Source organism: Equus przewalskii, chromosome X (assembly GCF_037783145.1).
Source record: "Equus przewalskii isolate Varuska chromosome X, EquPr2, whole genome shotgun sequence".
Lineage (NCBI taxonomy): Eukaryota > Metazoa > Chordata > Mammalia > Perissodactyla > Equidae > Equus > Equus przewalskii.
In genome coordinates, this window is record NC_091863.1 from 104,028,391 (window position 1) to 104,042,755 (window position 14,365).

At 35.6% G+C, this 14,365-nt stretch overlaps 1 protein-coding gene across 10 annotated transcripts in view; it reads right to left on the reverse strand.

Annotated features, from left to right (window-relative positions):
• Nucleotides 1-14,365, reverse strand: part of SMARCA1 (SNF2 related chromatin remodeling ATPase 1) — a 116,800-nt gene that overhangs the window by 80,649 nt on the left and 21,786 nt on the right. For 5 of the 10 annotated variants that reach the window (XM_070605177.1, XM_070605180.1, XM_070605184.1 and 2 more), the window contains exons 11-17: nucleotides 13,935-14,161; nucleotides 12,886-13,007; nucleotides 10,252-10,287; nucleotides 9,164-9,316; nucleotides 7,275-7,407; nucleotides 6,533-6,681; nucleotides 3,811-3,930 (exon numbers count right to left, since the gene is read on the reverse strand). In XM_070605177.1, the coding sequence (XP_070461278.1) occupies nucleotides 3,811-3,930; nucleotides 6,533-6,681; nucleotides 7,275-7,407; nucleotides 9,164-9,316; nucleotides 10,252-10,287; nucleotides 12,886-13,007; nucleotides 13,935-14,161 (940 nt within the window). The remainder of the gene's footprint in view (nucleotides 1-3,810; nucleotides 3,931-6,532; nucleotides 6,682-7,274; nucleotides 7,408-9,163; nucleotides 9,317-10,251; nucleotides 10,288-12,885; nucleotides 13,008-13,934; nucleotides 14,162-14,365) is intronic. The other 5 variants (XM_070605179.1, XM_070605181.1, XM_070605187.1 and 2 more) reach the window with 1 other exon arrangement.

Here is a 14,365-nt window from a genome sequence, read left to right on the forward strand (position 1 = left end):
TATAGATGGGATTTCTTAATTATAAAAAACATTAGACTAAATGACTTTTAAGTTCTCTTTTAACTCTAAGAGTCTACAAGATACAGACAGTAAAATGTGAGTTTATGTAAAATGAGAAATACCCAGAGCAGTGAAATGAGTTTTGTTTTGGTTTTTTCCCCTCAGATGGATTAATATGAGATGACAGTAATGGAAAAGGCATTTTATAAATAACCAATATTTTATTTATCTCAATCGGAGTGAAAATAAATCAATAATGATTTAAATTAACTTTCTAAAACTAACATATTGGGCCATTTAACCTATACTTGTTTGAAGGTCTAGGTATTCAAACTTGAAATAAGCATTAAAGGCCAATCCTGAGCTTTCAAACGTGGAATAAATCATGATGAATTAGTTTGTTTTAGACAGGAGTACATTAATACAAACTTTTTCAGGTTAATTTATTGAGGATCAATGTCAGTCATTATGACTTAATCTACCAAGTATGCTTGTAAAATAATGCAACTGGTTCAACAAATCATATATGAAAATCTACCTCATTGTGTAATTCCCATGATTTACGTATAAACAACATTCTTGCAGGTTTTCAATTGTCTTCAAAGGATAATATGAACCTATTTTAAGAACCTATCTAGAAAATATGAAAAGAAAGAAATAAAATATAAATAAAATGTAATCTCAACTCCAAATATTCAGAAAATATCCTGATTTGGCCAGACATTCAATTATAAAAATATAAATCATAATTATTACTATTAAAATTTCTTTATATCTGTGAATCATTATTTTGCTGGAATTAGAAGCACAGGAAAACCAGTTATATTAGAAATAGACAAGCATTTTACTGAGTCTAATTTTCTTCTAAGAATGTAGATAAGAAGCTCCACTGATATTTAGACTCTTAACTGTTTAATATTTTTCCACTTTATAAAGCACTTTTAATACCAATAAGCCTGTGGGAATAATTGTAAAATTAATAAAATTCATATCACATAATGAGATCTAAACAGCATATTAGGAAGGCAATTTCCACCCTGTGCACGCAAGCCATCACCTCCATCTCATCAGAATAAAATATGAGTAATCTGAATTAAGGTTATAGATAAAAGAACCAGATAGCTTTAAGTCAAGACACTAAATACTACCAGAAATGATAGCAACAAAGCATTATCAGCATACTAGTTGCAATGCAAATTAAAATGGCTCAGCTCTCATTTTTCAGTAAAATGAATACCCAAGAATAAGCTTTTATTGTTTTAACAAAATTCATTTCTGTCAGTTAACAAATATAACAGCTTTATGGAACAATTTGAGCAACAAAATAAATAATGATAGAAAAATATCATAACTCAAAAAAGATAAATATCCACGGGTCCATGCTGATATAAATGAACAACTGAGTATATAAAGAAATGGGAAGAAGGGACAGCTCTTCCTTACAGAAAAATCCCAATTGATAAATGTAGATGGAATGAAAGAAATACAAAATTACTATCTGGCAAACACCATATTAATTACTGTTGCAAGCAATTCCACAAACAGATGCTAAAATCAGTAGGTAAAAGTTTGAGGAGTATCTCCTCCTAGGTATTTATCAATTACAAAGGGAAAATGATAACTCTATAGTGGAGAAGTGCAGCAAACACCACCTCAACTAAATGATCAAGGTTAACATCCCCAGTAATACAACACAGGGATATCACACCTTGCCTGGTACGATGTACTTGGAGGGACATAACATCCCTTCCATGGCATGCTTGCCAAAAATGCATAATCTCAATCAAATCACAGGAAAATGTCAGACAAACTCCAAGTGAGAGACGAGCTACAAAATAACTGACCAGTACTCTTCGAAAGTGTCAAGGTCATGAAAGACTGAGAACTATCACAGATTAGAAGAGACTAAGGAGACACTGCAAAAAAACACAACGTGGGTCAAAGAATGAGAGGAGACGCCACAGACTGGGAGAAAATATTTGCAGAAGACATATCTGATAATGGACTGTCATCCAGAATTGCAAAAAAGCATTAGAACTCAACTAGAAGAAAACAACCAACCTGATTAAAAAATGGGCAAAAGACCTGAATAGACACCTCCCCAAAGAAGATATAGATGGCAAATAAGCAAATAAAAAGATGCTTGACATCACACGTCATCAGTAAAATGCAAATTAAAACAACACCATACCACTACACACCTATTAGAACGGCAAAAATCCAGAACACTGACAACAACAAATGCTGAGAGGAATGTGGAACAACAGGAACTCTCATTCATTGCTCATGGGAATGAAAAGTACCATGGCCACTTTGGAAGACAGGTTGGCAGTTTCTTACAAAACTAAACATACACTTACCATGTGATCCAGCAATTGTGCTCCTTGGTATTTACCGAAAGGAGTTGAAAATCTATGTCCACACAAAAACCTGCACACGAATGTTTACGGCAGCTTTATTCATAATGGTCAAAACTCAGAAGCAACCAACATGTCTTTCAGTACGTGATTGGATAAATAGACTGTGGTACATCCAGACAAAGAAATATTACTCAGCACCAAAAAGAAATGCGCTATCAACCAAGGAAAAGACATGAAGCAAACTTAAATGCATATTACTAAGTGGAAGAAGCCAAGCTGAAAAGGCTACATACTATTCCAACTATATGATATTCTGGAAAAGACAAAACTATGGAGACAGTAAAAAGATCAGTGGTTGCCAGGGGTTGAAGAGAGGGTGGGATGAATAAGCAGACCACAGAGGATTTTTAAAGCAGTGAAACTCTTCTAGATGATACTATAATGATGGATACAAGTCATGAGACATTTATCCAAACCCATACAACACCAAGAGTAAACCCTAACACAAACGATGGATTCTGGATGATAATGATGTGTCAATGTAGGTTCAGTTCTAACAAATGTACCACTCTGGTGTGGGATGTTGACAGTGGAGGAGGCTATGTTTGGGCGGGGGCAGAAGGAATAAGGGAACTCTTTATATTTTCTACTGGATTTTGCTGTGAACCTAAAATGGCCATTAAAAATAAAACTCTGTTTTTAAAATTGCAATGTGGGATCCCAGATAGTATCCCCTGGAACAGGGAAAGGACATTAGGGGAAAAACGTGATAAGTTCCTGCATTTGATAACTGTACTGTGGTTATGTAAGTTGTTAACACTAGGGGAAGCCGAGTGAAGGATATATGGGAACTGTGTACTGTTTTTTGCAATAAAGTCTAAAGTCATTTTTCAAAACAAAAAGTTTTAAAATTTACAGCCATAATGTCAGTTGAAACAAACAAAATAAATAAAACTCCCAATTCTTCATAGGACTCTTGCTGGCCATGCAGTATATTACAAGGCATTATTTTATAAATGAGACCACCTATAACAAACTCCTTCTGGCATTTAAGTATCTATATGTTAATAATAATATTAGTAGTAATATAGTTAATACTAAGTGCCACGCGTTGTTCTAGTTATTTTATGAGTGTTAACTTATTTAACCCCCAGAATCACTCTATGATCTAATTACTATAGCCTCCAGGTGAAAAACCTGAGTACCCCAAGTCAGTTAATTAGTGAGAGAGTTGGGATTTCAGCTTCAGAATCCAGGAACTCAACCACAACCTACGCTGCTTCTCAAAAACAAAACTGGTGGTAGTAGCAGCAACAGCATGAGATCTTTTGACCTACATCAAATTTCACTCTATAGCAGAGTACTGTAATAGGTAAGTGCCAGTGTTTTTTTAATAATTGCTATGCGGAGAAACACTAATTTGAGAGTTTAATGGTTGAGGATAAATTACCTTCTGTTTTTCTCTATAATCTTCTCCTTCAAACTTGTACAAACTTTGTTCAGTGTCCATTCTGAAATTTCTCAGAGAAGACTCTCCCATTTTCTGCAAGCGTTCATTCATCTCTGCAGTCTAAAGGTGAATGTATTGAAATTAGAAAATTATCACTGAATTACTTATAAAAATTTGTGGATTCTCTCTTTTTAAAAGTCTGGTTTTAACATGAAATATACAATCTGTTAACTTACAAGGTAAGAATATAATGCTAACATCAAACTCAAATATAAGTTTAACTTGCTTCAAGTATTTCAAATACTTAAATGGGTCTTCCAAAGTATTCTCACTTAGGCTTTCTTTAAACTGTTTTACCATTGAAGATGTAGCCATATTATAACTGCCACTGCATATTTTTCATGGGACAAATGGCTAATGCTAAAATAAAGCCAAACGCAGACTAAACAAGACATTTTGCATACTAATATGAAACACAGTAACACAAGACTGCTCAAAATTCAAGATATGACCTCAGATACATGAAAAGGTGCTCAACATCACTAAATTATCAGGGAAATGCAAATCAAAACCATGATGAGATATCACCTCACACCTGTTAGAATGGCTATTCTCAAAATAAAAAAGAAAGAAATGTTGGTGAGGATGTGGAGAAAAGGGAACCTTTGTGCACTGTTGGTGGGAATGTAAATTCCAACTATACAGCCACTATGGAAAACAGTATGGAGGTTCCTCAAAAAATTAAAAATAGAGCCAGCCCCAGTGGCCTAGTGGTTAAGTGCAGCACGATCCTTTTCAGCAGCTCAGGTTCAGTTCCTCGATGCGGACCTACCCCACTCATCTGTCAGTGGCCATGCTCTGGCATGGCTCACATATAAAATAAAGAGGAAGATTGGCAACAGTGTTAGCTCAGAGCAGATCTTCCTCACCCAAAAAAAAAAAATTAAAAATAGAACCACCATATGATCCAGCACTTCCACTTCTGGATATTTATCTGAAAGAAACAAAGACACTAACTCGAAAATATATCTGCACCCCCATGTTCATTACACCATTATTTACAATAACCAAGACAGGGAAACAAACTAAGTGTCCACCAATGGATGAATGGATAGAGAAAATGTGGTGTATATGTATACGATGGAATATTATTCAACCATAAAAAAGAAGGAAATCCTGCCATTCGCAACAACATGATTGGACCTTAGGGTATTATTCAAAGTAAAATACAGAGAAAGACAGGTGGGACGTGGGGGTGGGGGTTCAGTCGTAAAATAAATAAGTCCTGGGAATGTAATGTAAGAAAATACATATAGGGGGCTGGCCCAGTGGCATAGTGGTTAAGTACGCATGCTCCACTTTGGCAGCCCAGGGTTCATGGGTTTGGATCCCGGGTGTGGACCTACACACTGCTCATGAAGCCATGCTGTGGTGGTGTCCCACATACAAAATAGAGGAAGACTGGCACAGATGTTAGCTCAGCAACAAACCTCCTCAAGCAAAAAGAGGAAGATTGGCAACAGATGTTAGCTCAGGGCCAATCTTCCTCACCAAAAAGGAAATACATATATACACACACACACACACACACATATATAAAATATGTATCTCTCTCTCTCAGAAACAAAAGTAGTCTGAAAAGTAAATTCAACCAATCTACAGGAAATACAAAATACAGGAAATACATTTCGTAAATGTATTATTTACGAAATAAATGAACGTGGTAAAATATACCATGGGGATGGAATCAGCTAAATCTAGACATGAGCAACTGAAAAGGCAAACAACTCAATTTCTTCACCAAATAAACTACAAGGGAAATAATACATAAACTGAGGGAGAACAGACAGATTAAAATAGATAGAGATGACATATCAACCAATGGCAATGTGTGGACCTTATGTGCATTCTGATTAAAAAAAAGGAAAACTGTTTCCAAAAAAAGTACAGCTACTTATGAGACAATTGGAAGTTTGAATATTAACTAGATATTTGGTATTATAGAATTATTGGGGTTGTTCAGATGGGACAATGCTATAATGATTATGTTTTTAAAAAGAGTTCTTATATTTTAGAAACACATGGTAAAATACTTACAGCTGAAACGATGTGTCTGAAATTTGCTTCAAAATAATCCAGAAAGAGGGAAGATGAATTGGGGGTGTGACTGAGGCAGGACTGGCTGATGGTTGTTGGAAATGGGCGATAAGTACATGGGGGTCCATCACGCTATTCTGTCTACTTTTGCTTGTATTTGAAATTATCCATAATACTTTGTGAAAAAAGGCAACTTCAACACAAAATCGCAATGTTCTGAAACAGCTTATACTTTAACAAATAATGCTTTCATATTTCAAGAAATGTTCATAAAAGATTTTCAGTTAACACAATATAGCAGTAGAACATTTCTAATCCAGTGGGGAAAAAAGTCATAAAAATTCAGTCCTAATACATGTGATTTAACACAAAGTTTATTTGGCTTTTAAGTAAATACCAATGTTATTTTCAATAAGCATGAGGTATAAGGTCACTCAACTTTAAACTCTGGTTCTTAGTCTTTCTCATCAAAAATTAAACTAAAAAAAACTAAATTACCCCTGGATATAAATCTACAAATTCTTAGAACATGAGTCATTTGAAACAACACAAATACAACAAGCATGCTGAAGTACGTTGATTTTAAAGCAATCTATCGGGAAAGCTAAACGTCACTTTAACTAACCTTCTTTTCCCCTCTTTCCAGAAGAGTTGTAATGTCTTCATCCGTCAGCTCACTTTCTTTAGAAGCAAAAACATGTGTGGCCCCATGACGTATCATTTGCAACATTTCCTCTTTTGCCAGCTTGTTAGACTGTTGGTCAATGAGTCTTCCTAATTATAAAAACAAAAGTTGTACATATTCAATTATATTCCAGACAAAGCATAGCATAACAGGTCTAATCAGACATTACTACATTTAACCCTAAGTAAACCTTTATAATAATAGAAAATTAGCGAGCTTCAAAGTTATTTTTTAATGACCCACTCTCCAAGTTTTTCTCCTACCACACCTTCTATTCTCAATGTGAATTTCCTTCAGTAAAATCAGTCAACGCTCAGAAGCACAGAAACACTTTTTCATGTTCAAACTTCATTTTTCAGATCAAATTTCTCTGTATGGAAAGGTACCCCTCTAATAACATGTTTTAAAAATTTGTAAACTAGACACTTTATCTGCAGAATAACATCAGGAACTTCAAAAGACATGCCACTGACATTCAACTATAAGCTAGGGATGTTCACCTGTCTCTTCCATACACTGAACACACGGCCCTAAATTAGGAAGATCAGCATCTTTCTAACTAACTTTTTTATCTCGTTAAGTTTGCAAATTTTTCAGTCAACTTTCATTAAAAGTAATCTCCTTTGAAGAAAATTGCATGCGTTTTTGCAAAAAAACCACCTAAGTTTATAGGTATACATACCTTGTTGTATAACAATTGAGTCGAGTCTCAGTTTAATCTCCGCTCTTTCCACAATCCTTTCTTCAACAGTGTTGTCAGTGATGAGACGGAACACACGTACTGGCTTCTTCTGACCAATACGATGTGCTCGATCCTAGTAGGAAAAACCCTAACATAAGATATTGGGTATTCTGGATAAAATGTATAATATAGCCACCATATGCTATAAAATTCTGAACATAAAATTAGTTCCTAAACTCATTACACCTGCCACTTTTGAAAGGATGATGATGAATAGTAGGAATATCTAGAGACCCCTGGGAACAAGGAAATCTGCAAATATTCTACCATATCATTAATGGAAAACTTCCAGAAGGACAACAGGCAAAGTTCCTTTAAGATGAAAACTAGATGGAACTAAAAACTTTGCGATTAAATTACCAAGTATCTTTAAGCCACTAAATAGAAACATCTTCCACACTAGCCAGGAGTTTTGGAAGTGAGGGGCAAAGTAGTTAACTAGGATTGCTATGGTGGCAAGGGTCAGCTTTAGCTCATCATGAAGCAGTTCTTTCTGCTCACAGAGGCAATTCAGGGATCTGTAGTAGAGGGTCATAAAAATTAATGGGATATTAATATCCTTACCATACAGTGGTCTAGAATTGGTCCTATGGTTTATAGTTGATAGAGGTGACAGGTGGCAAATTCTGATAATATAAAAACAGCTGGAGGGAGTGTTTCTAAAACACAGAAGCTGCTAGAGCAAACAGGTGAAGGGAGGAGGGATGTTGAGAAAAAAAATTAAAGAAAAGGGTTCAAAACAGCCCTTGTACTAAATATAAAAACACTAGAGCCCAGTAACAGTTTTAACACAGCACACTGAAAAAGAATGCAACACCCCTACACGTATTTAAAATTTCAAACTCAAATCAGTAAATCGTGAAAGATCAGTCATACTCCAACACTTTTAAGGAAATGAAGTGTTATCATTAATAGATTTTCCAGTTCACTAACACTGTAAGTTACTGGGGCTTACTCCTACTTAACTCATATCAAACAGGGAGTTTGGCACCATGCTAAAGTAACAATAATTATGCCAAAGCATGTTGATTTAAAAACGTCCCAATGGTCAATATTTTTTCAATTCTCTATTATAAAAGAAAAGGAAGGACTTCTAAGCTATGCCTCATTGGCATGTGACTTTAATTGCTCCCAAAGACAGTCAATTGTCTAACTTTTCGGGATTTTGGATGCATAGCTATTTTGCATCGTTTTACTTTTGAAATTATATTTCTTTATCTTAAAATTTGAGTCACATTGACAGAAGTTGTAGCTCTAATTCAATAAACGACACCATGATGAAAGGTAAGAGAAATACCTCCCTGAAAATTTCTTTTTAGATAAAGGGTAGACTAGTTTTTGACGGTGTCCTTAGGTAACAAATATTTTCCTGGAATATATTCCTTTGTTATCTTTTTACCTTCTTGCCCCAACTGTTTTATTACAAAAGTTAAAATCCTACCTCTCCCAATTTCGTTGCTAAGGATTTTAATATATTTAGTTGTTAAGCAGAATAATATTGAGAAATTAACTGTTTAACCCTTTTCATTAAAACATATGCATGTGTCCTCTTCAATATTCAAGACTGGGGAAAAACGACATTTCTGTTTCATGATAAAAGCCAAAATCGACTACAAATGCTATAGTTGGATTTGGGGTGTATGTGTTTGTTTTCATTTCCTTTATTTTTGCAATTAGCATAGCAACTTCGTTTTCCAGAATAATCTATTTTGACATCTACAAAACCTCCCAAAATTTGTTGTTACCATCATAAATTATCTTTGTGCTATGTAAATAGCAACTGTATTCTGAGTTAAGATAAATTTCTGGCATCATTAAAGATTACTAACCATAGCTTGCAGATCAACCTGTGGATTCCAGTCTGAATCATATAGTATAACCACATCAGCACTTGCCAAGTTAATCCCGAGACCTCCAGCCCTGGTACTCAGCATAAAGATGAACTTGCTACTGTTAGGAACATTAAAGGCCTCTATTGCTTCCTTGTTTTTTTAATTGACAGAGGAGATGTAAGAAAAAGAGAGAAAAATCAAATTACCAGAGTCCTTAAGAAAGAAAGAAACATTTTTAACATGCATACTCAAAGCCCCACTTTATAATACTCTTTCATCTTCAAAAATATTTAAGTATCTATCTATCTACATACTATACTCTGTGAATTGCTGTAGAAAGTATATTACATAAAGTTCCTAATCTTCAGAAGCTTACATCAATAGAGACAAATTTAGAATAATCACATAGACAAATTTAACTAAGCAAGTAACAGGTCATTTAAATTATTTTAAAAAATAATAGTAAAAATGTTTTAATTGAGTGAGAGCTGAAATATATCTAGGGGGTAAAATGTCAGATATCTCAATTTCATTCCCATTAGTTTATAAAGGATTAATAAAGAAGGTACAGTATAGAGGACCAACCAAGAGAGAAAAAGGTTTAGAAATGGGAATGAGAGCAAAAGATAAAGGTTAAGTAGACTTATTTCCATATGGCGAAAAGGGGCAAATAGGGAAGTAATGAGGAACGTCAGGAAGGTAATCCAGGGATATTTAGTAAACAGTCTTAAAAATTAATGGGATGTTAATATCCTTACTATATAAAGATCTCATACAAATTAACCAGAAAAAAAACACTAAGACCCCAATAGAAAAATGAGCAAAAAAAAGGACAATTCACAGAACAAATACGAATGGCTAATAAACACAAGAATAATGTTCAATCTCACTAGTAATCAAATAAATGCAAATTAAAACAACATAATACCATTTTTTGAAGATTAAAAAAAATGATAATACTCAATGTTGACGAGGGGGCGGTGAGACGGGCACTCTCATACATTGCTGCTGGGAGTGTAAATTGGTACAACCTTTCTGGAAAGCAATTTGGCAATATGCATCAAGAGTCTTAAAAATGTTCATACCCTCTGACCCAGTAATTCCACTTCTAGGAATTTATCCTAAGGAAATAATCAGAAATGTGCACAAAGATTTATGTATAAGGACTTTCACTTTAGCATTATTTATAATAGTGAAAAATTGGAAACAACTTAAACGATCAACAATAGGGGGATAAGTTATTTATAGTACGTCCGTAGGATGAAATACTACACTAAAATTATTTTTACAATTATTTTTTACTGATATAGGAAAGTACAACACAACTTTATATATAGTGTATATAATATAATATCAATTACTTATATATATTACATATACACAAAATATTGGCCAGGAAGACTTTTATTTTCCAAATTTCCTTCAGCAATCACATACTACTTTTATAATCACAAAATACAGGAAGTTCTATTTTTAATGAATGGAATGGCATGGTCAGAAGTCGCAGGCAGAGAAGGTGACTCACTGCCGCAGTCCATATAGAGGGGACAGTACAGAAAGCAGCATGGTGTAGTGAGAGGCAATTTGGTGTAGAGGAAATAGCAAAAACCTGGACGTGAATAACTCTACTATTTATTACATATGTGGTTCTGAGCAAGCATTTAATCTCTCTGAGACACAGTTTCAAGTGGAGAAAATTATACCAATACTTTACTGGGCTGCTGGGAGAACTCAATTGGAACTATAAGTTCCCTAGCTTATAGGAGTTGCTTGACAAATATTAGTTCCTTTCTCTATAAAAGTGAGGAGGCCAATGAAGTAAAGTTCACAGGAACTGAGTCAGACGATGATCAGAGACTTAGCTAGTTGAATGTAGCTGCAGCAATGGAGAAAGGGCAAATCTGAGAGCTACTGAGAAAGAATTGTTTATTAACAGCTAGCAAACAATTAGAGTAAGGAATCAAACGTGGTCTTCCCCTTCTTACTGTGAAAATAGATGAAATGATTATGATTCCCATTGTGTAATGGGAAAGCAGGGCATCTCCAAAAAAAAAAAAAAAACAGCTGTGACTTTGCTATACCTAAAGTCAATATATGTAATTCAAAGTCTCTGAAGGGAGAAAATTATTTGAAATTTCAAGAAACCAGAAGAATTTGGGAATAATTAGGTAACGTCCACATTGTTCATGAGCAGAGAGATCAGTGAGAAACGCAAATCGGCAATTTGAGGTCAGAAAGCCTACTCTTCTGCCTCAGTATCATCGTTATTCCAGGAAGAAAGGCCGTCTTGAACGGTACTGTGTGGATTTGGAGAAACCCATTCTCAAGAATAAATCAGCAAAAGCCCAATAAAGCTTCAAGTTACCATTTCAGAGAGAGTAAAATACCACAGAGTAGGGAACAGTGTAAGCTTTGAAACATCCCCATATTTGTAAACGTTATTGTATTGTTTCCCCACAGTGGGTTGCAGGAAACCCTTAATGCCTGCCATCGGCACTATCCTATGCTACAGCCAGGCTTCAACAGGGAGGTGTACAAGGGACAGAGTGCCCACTGCAGCTGCGGAAGGAAGAGGGACTCGTGCTGAGAGTCTCTGTGGCCTGATAAGGGGCCCTAAAGCTGAGAGACAAAAAGGCCTGTGTGCAATTTCATGACATGCGATATATACTGCACTACACAGTTTAAAATGCAATATATACTGTAACGCAGTTTAAAAACTGCATTCATAACGATTATAGCCAATTATCCTCACAAAATTGTCAGAAAAAAGAAGCCTAGGTATTAATTTCCCTCTTATAACACAGTTAAAGATACTGAGGCTCAGAGAATTAAATGGCTTGCATACACTACAAAGTGGTGGAGTTGGTGCTAAAATTCAAGTCTTCTGAAACCAAGTTCAATGCATTTTCCACTATACCATGGAATCACGATCTTTGCCCAGAGCATGAGTATAGACTTAAAACAGAGGCCAAAGACAGAGCCCTGAAGGATCACAGAAAAGAGAAGATAAATTAGCAAAGCCCTCCCCGAAAAAAGTGCTTTAAAGGATTTAAAATACATTAGACCCATGACATTTGTGAGGGATAATCTAAAGAGCTGTAAGAATGTCCACATCTGAGAAAGATACTGGGTGCTGGGTAGGCTTCCTTGTCAGCTAAGCAACTCATTCCTGCACACCAACCTTTTACTACTCTAAGATCCAAACGCATGATAAGCACCTATACCGACACCCCGTTTCAGTTCTACAAAATCTCTGTAAGACTGAGAATATTCCTTTTACAAAATTATGTTTCATGAGTCTTTAGAGTTGCTCATAACCTGGAAAAATCTCAACTGTTAAAACTCCACAAATGGCAAGGGTCTACTGTAGGAGGCAAATCAAGAAAAGAAAATGCCATAGAATCAGAGGTCAAAGAGTAAGCTGAGAAACAGTAATCAAAAGCTCAGAGATAGCAGAGGTTAGAGGCAGTAAGGATACAATGGTGTAGTGTCCTTTAGATAAGTGAGGATGTCTTTAAAGACCTTGGGAAGGATGACTTGTAAAGAGTCAGTGTAATGGAAGCCAAATTGAAGATCTCAGATAGAGAGCGAGGTGGCAGTGAGAAATTAATGTACCTAGCTAAAGAAAAGGTCAAAGTTCAAAAAACTCCCTAATGATGAAAAACAAGGCTTAACTGAACTCCGATTTTTGAAGTCTCGTTTTATTTTCTCTGCCTCACCTCTCTTTCTTCATGTGGGGTTTGTCCATCCAGTCGACAATACTCGTAACCACGCCACATACAATAATCCTCCAAAATATCCAGCAAGCGAGTCATCTGGCTAAAAATGAGAACCCTTGAACCTAAACCATTTCACCAAAAAAAACCAAGTTATTCGACTTACATTAAACCAACTTGAAAGTTACAAAAATAAACATCATATGTAATATAAATATATAGCACATGAACACTCCACTAAACACACACACGCCCCTTCAAGGGATGCTCTACAGAATTATGCGCTTGTTGAGCTGTGCATTTTTAAGGCCTTCAAAATCCTCCACAAGCAATGAGATGATTTCAAGTCTACCTTTACTCCGTCCTGAAACAGCGTCACAGGTGATGGGTCCACAAAGTCCTTCACTAGACTACCACAACAGTTTCCCAACTAGTCTCCTGTTTCTAGTCTCTCATCCTCAGTAGATTCTCTATGCTGCTGCCTAGGTTCTCTTCTTACCATATAAATCTGATCGTGTCACTCTCCACACCAAATCTTCTATGAACTCCCCCTCACTTCAAAAGAGTCTAAACTTCTTCAAGCATGGTTTAAGTATTTGGCCCCAACCATCTTCCCAGATTCATCACCTGCCACTCTACCCCAAATACCATAAGATCTGCATTCCTTTCTTTCACACCTCTGTTTCATTGCCCTGGAAAACCCTTCGCTTCCTTTTTCCCATGGTTTACTCCTACACATTCTCCACTGCTCACCTCAAATGTCATCTGTGTGACAACTTCCCCAACTCCCAGTTTCTTAACATATCACAGCGCTTATCACCATGAAATGCAACTATTCCTCCGCACTACACTGTGAGCTTCTCCAAGGGAAAGACTATTCTCTTATACATCTTTGTCTAGCCAGACCTTAGGACAATTTCTGGTAAATAGTAAGTACTCAACAATGTTTGCTGAAGGAGAGAATGAATGATTAGTGTTTATGAAAATTGTTATTCATATACAAGTCATCAATATTAAGTTATTTCACGTTAATTTAAAGATTTGTAACTCACCCTGTTCTTTGAGTTTGGCCAACAGTTTATCAAGAACTACCATTTTACCACTGTTACTGACAATGTGCTCATCAGTGGTATAAGGTGGACCAGGTTCAGCACCATCAAACAGGTAAGGATGATTACAACACTTGCGAAGCTGCATCAGAATGTTTAAGAGTCGCATCTTGTCCATCTTGCCAGCAGAGTTTAAAACATCAATATCTTTCATCAGGATTTTTGTATACCTAAAGTTTTAAACTATAATTAATCATCAACTATTAGAAAGGTTTAATGCCATCAAGAAATGTCCCTGTGGTGATCAGCTTGGATTCTCATTTAAAGACAAACAACAAGATTTGATTTGAGTGTAAATTTGATCAGCAAAACTAAGAAAGCAGTGAAGATTTGAACATTTTAACTTGTATGCTGCCTATAAACCTGTTTCCTCC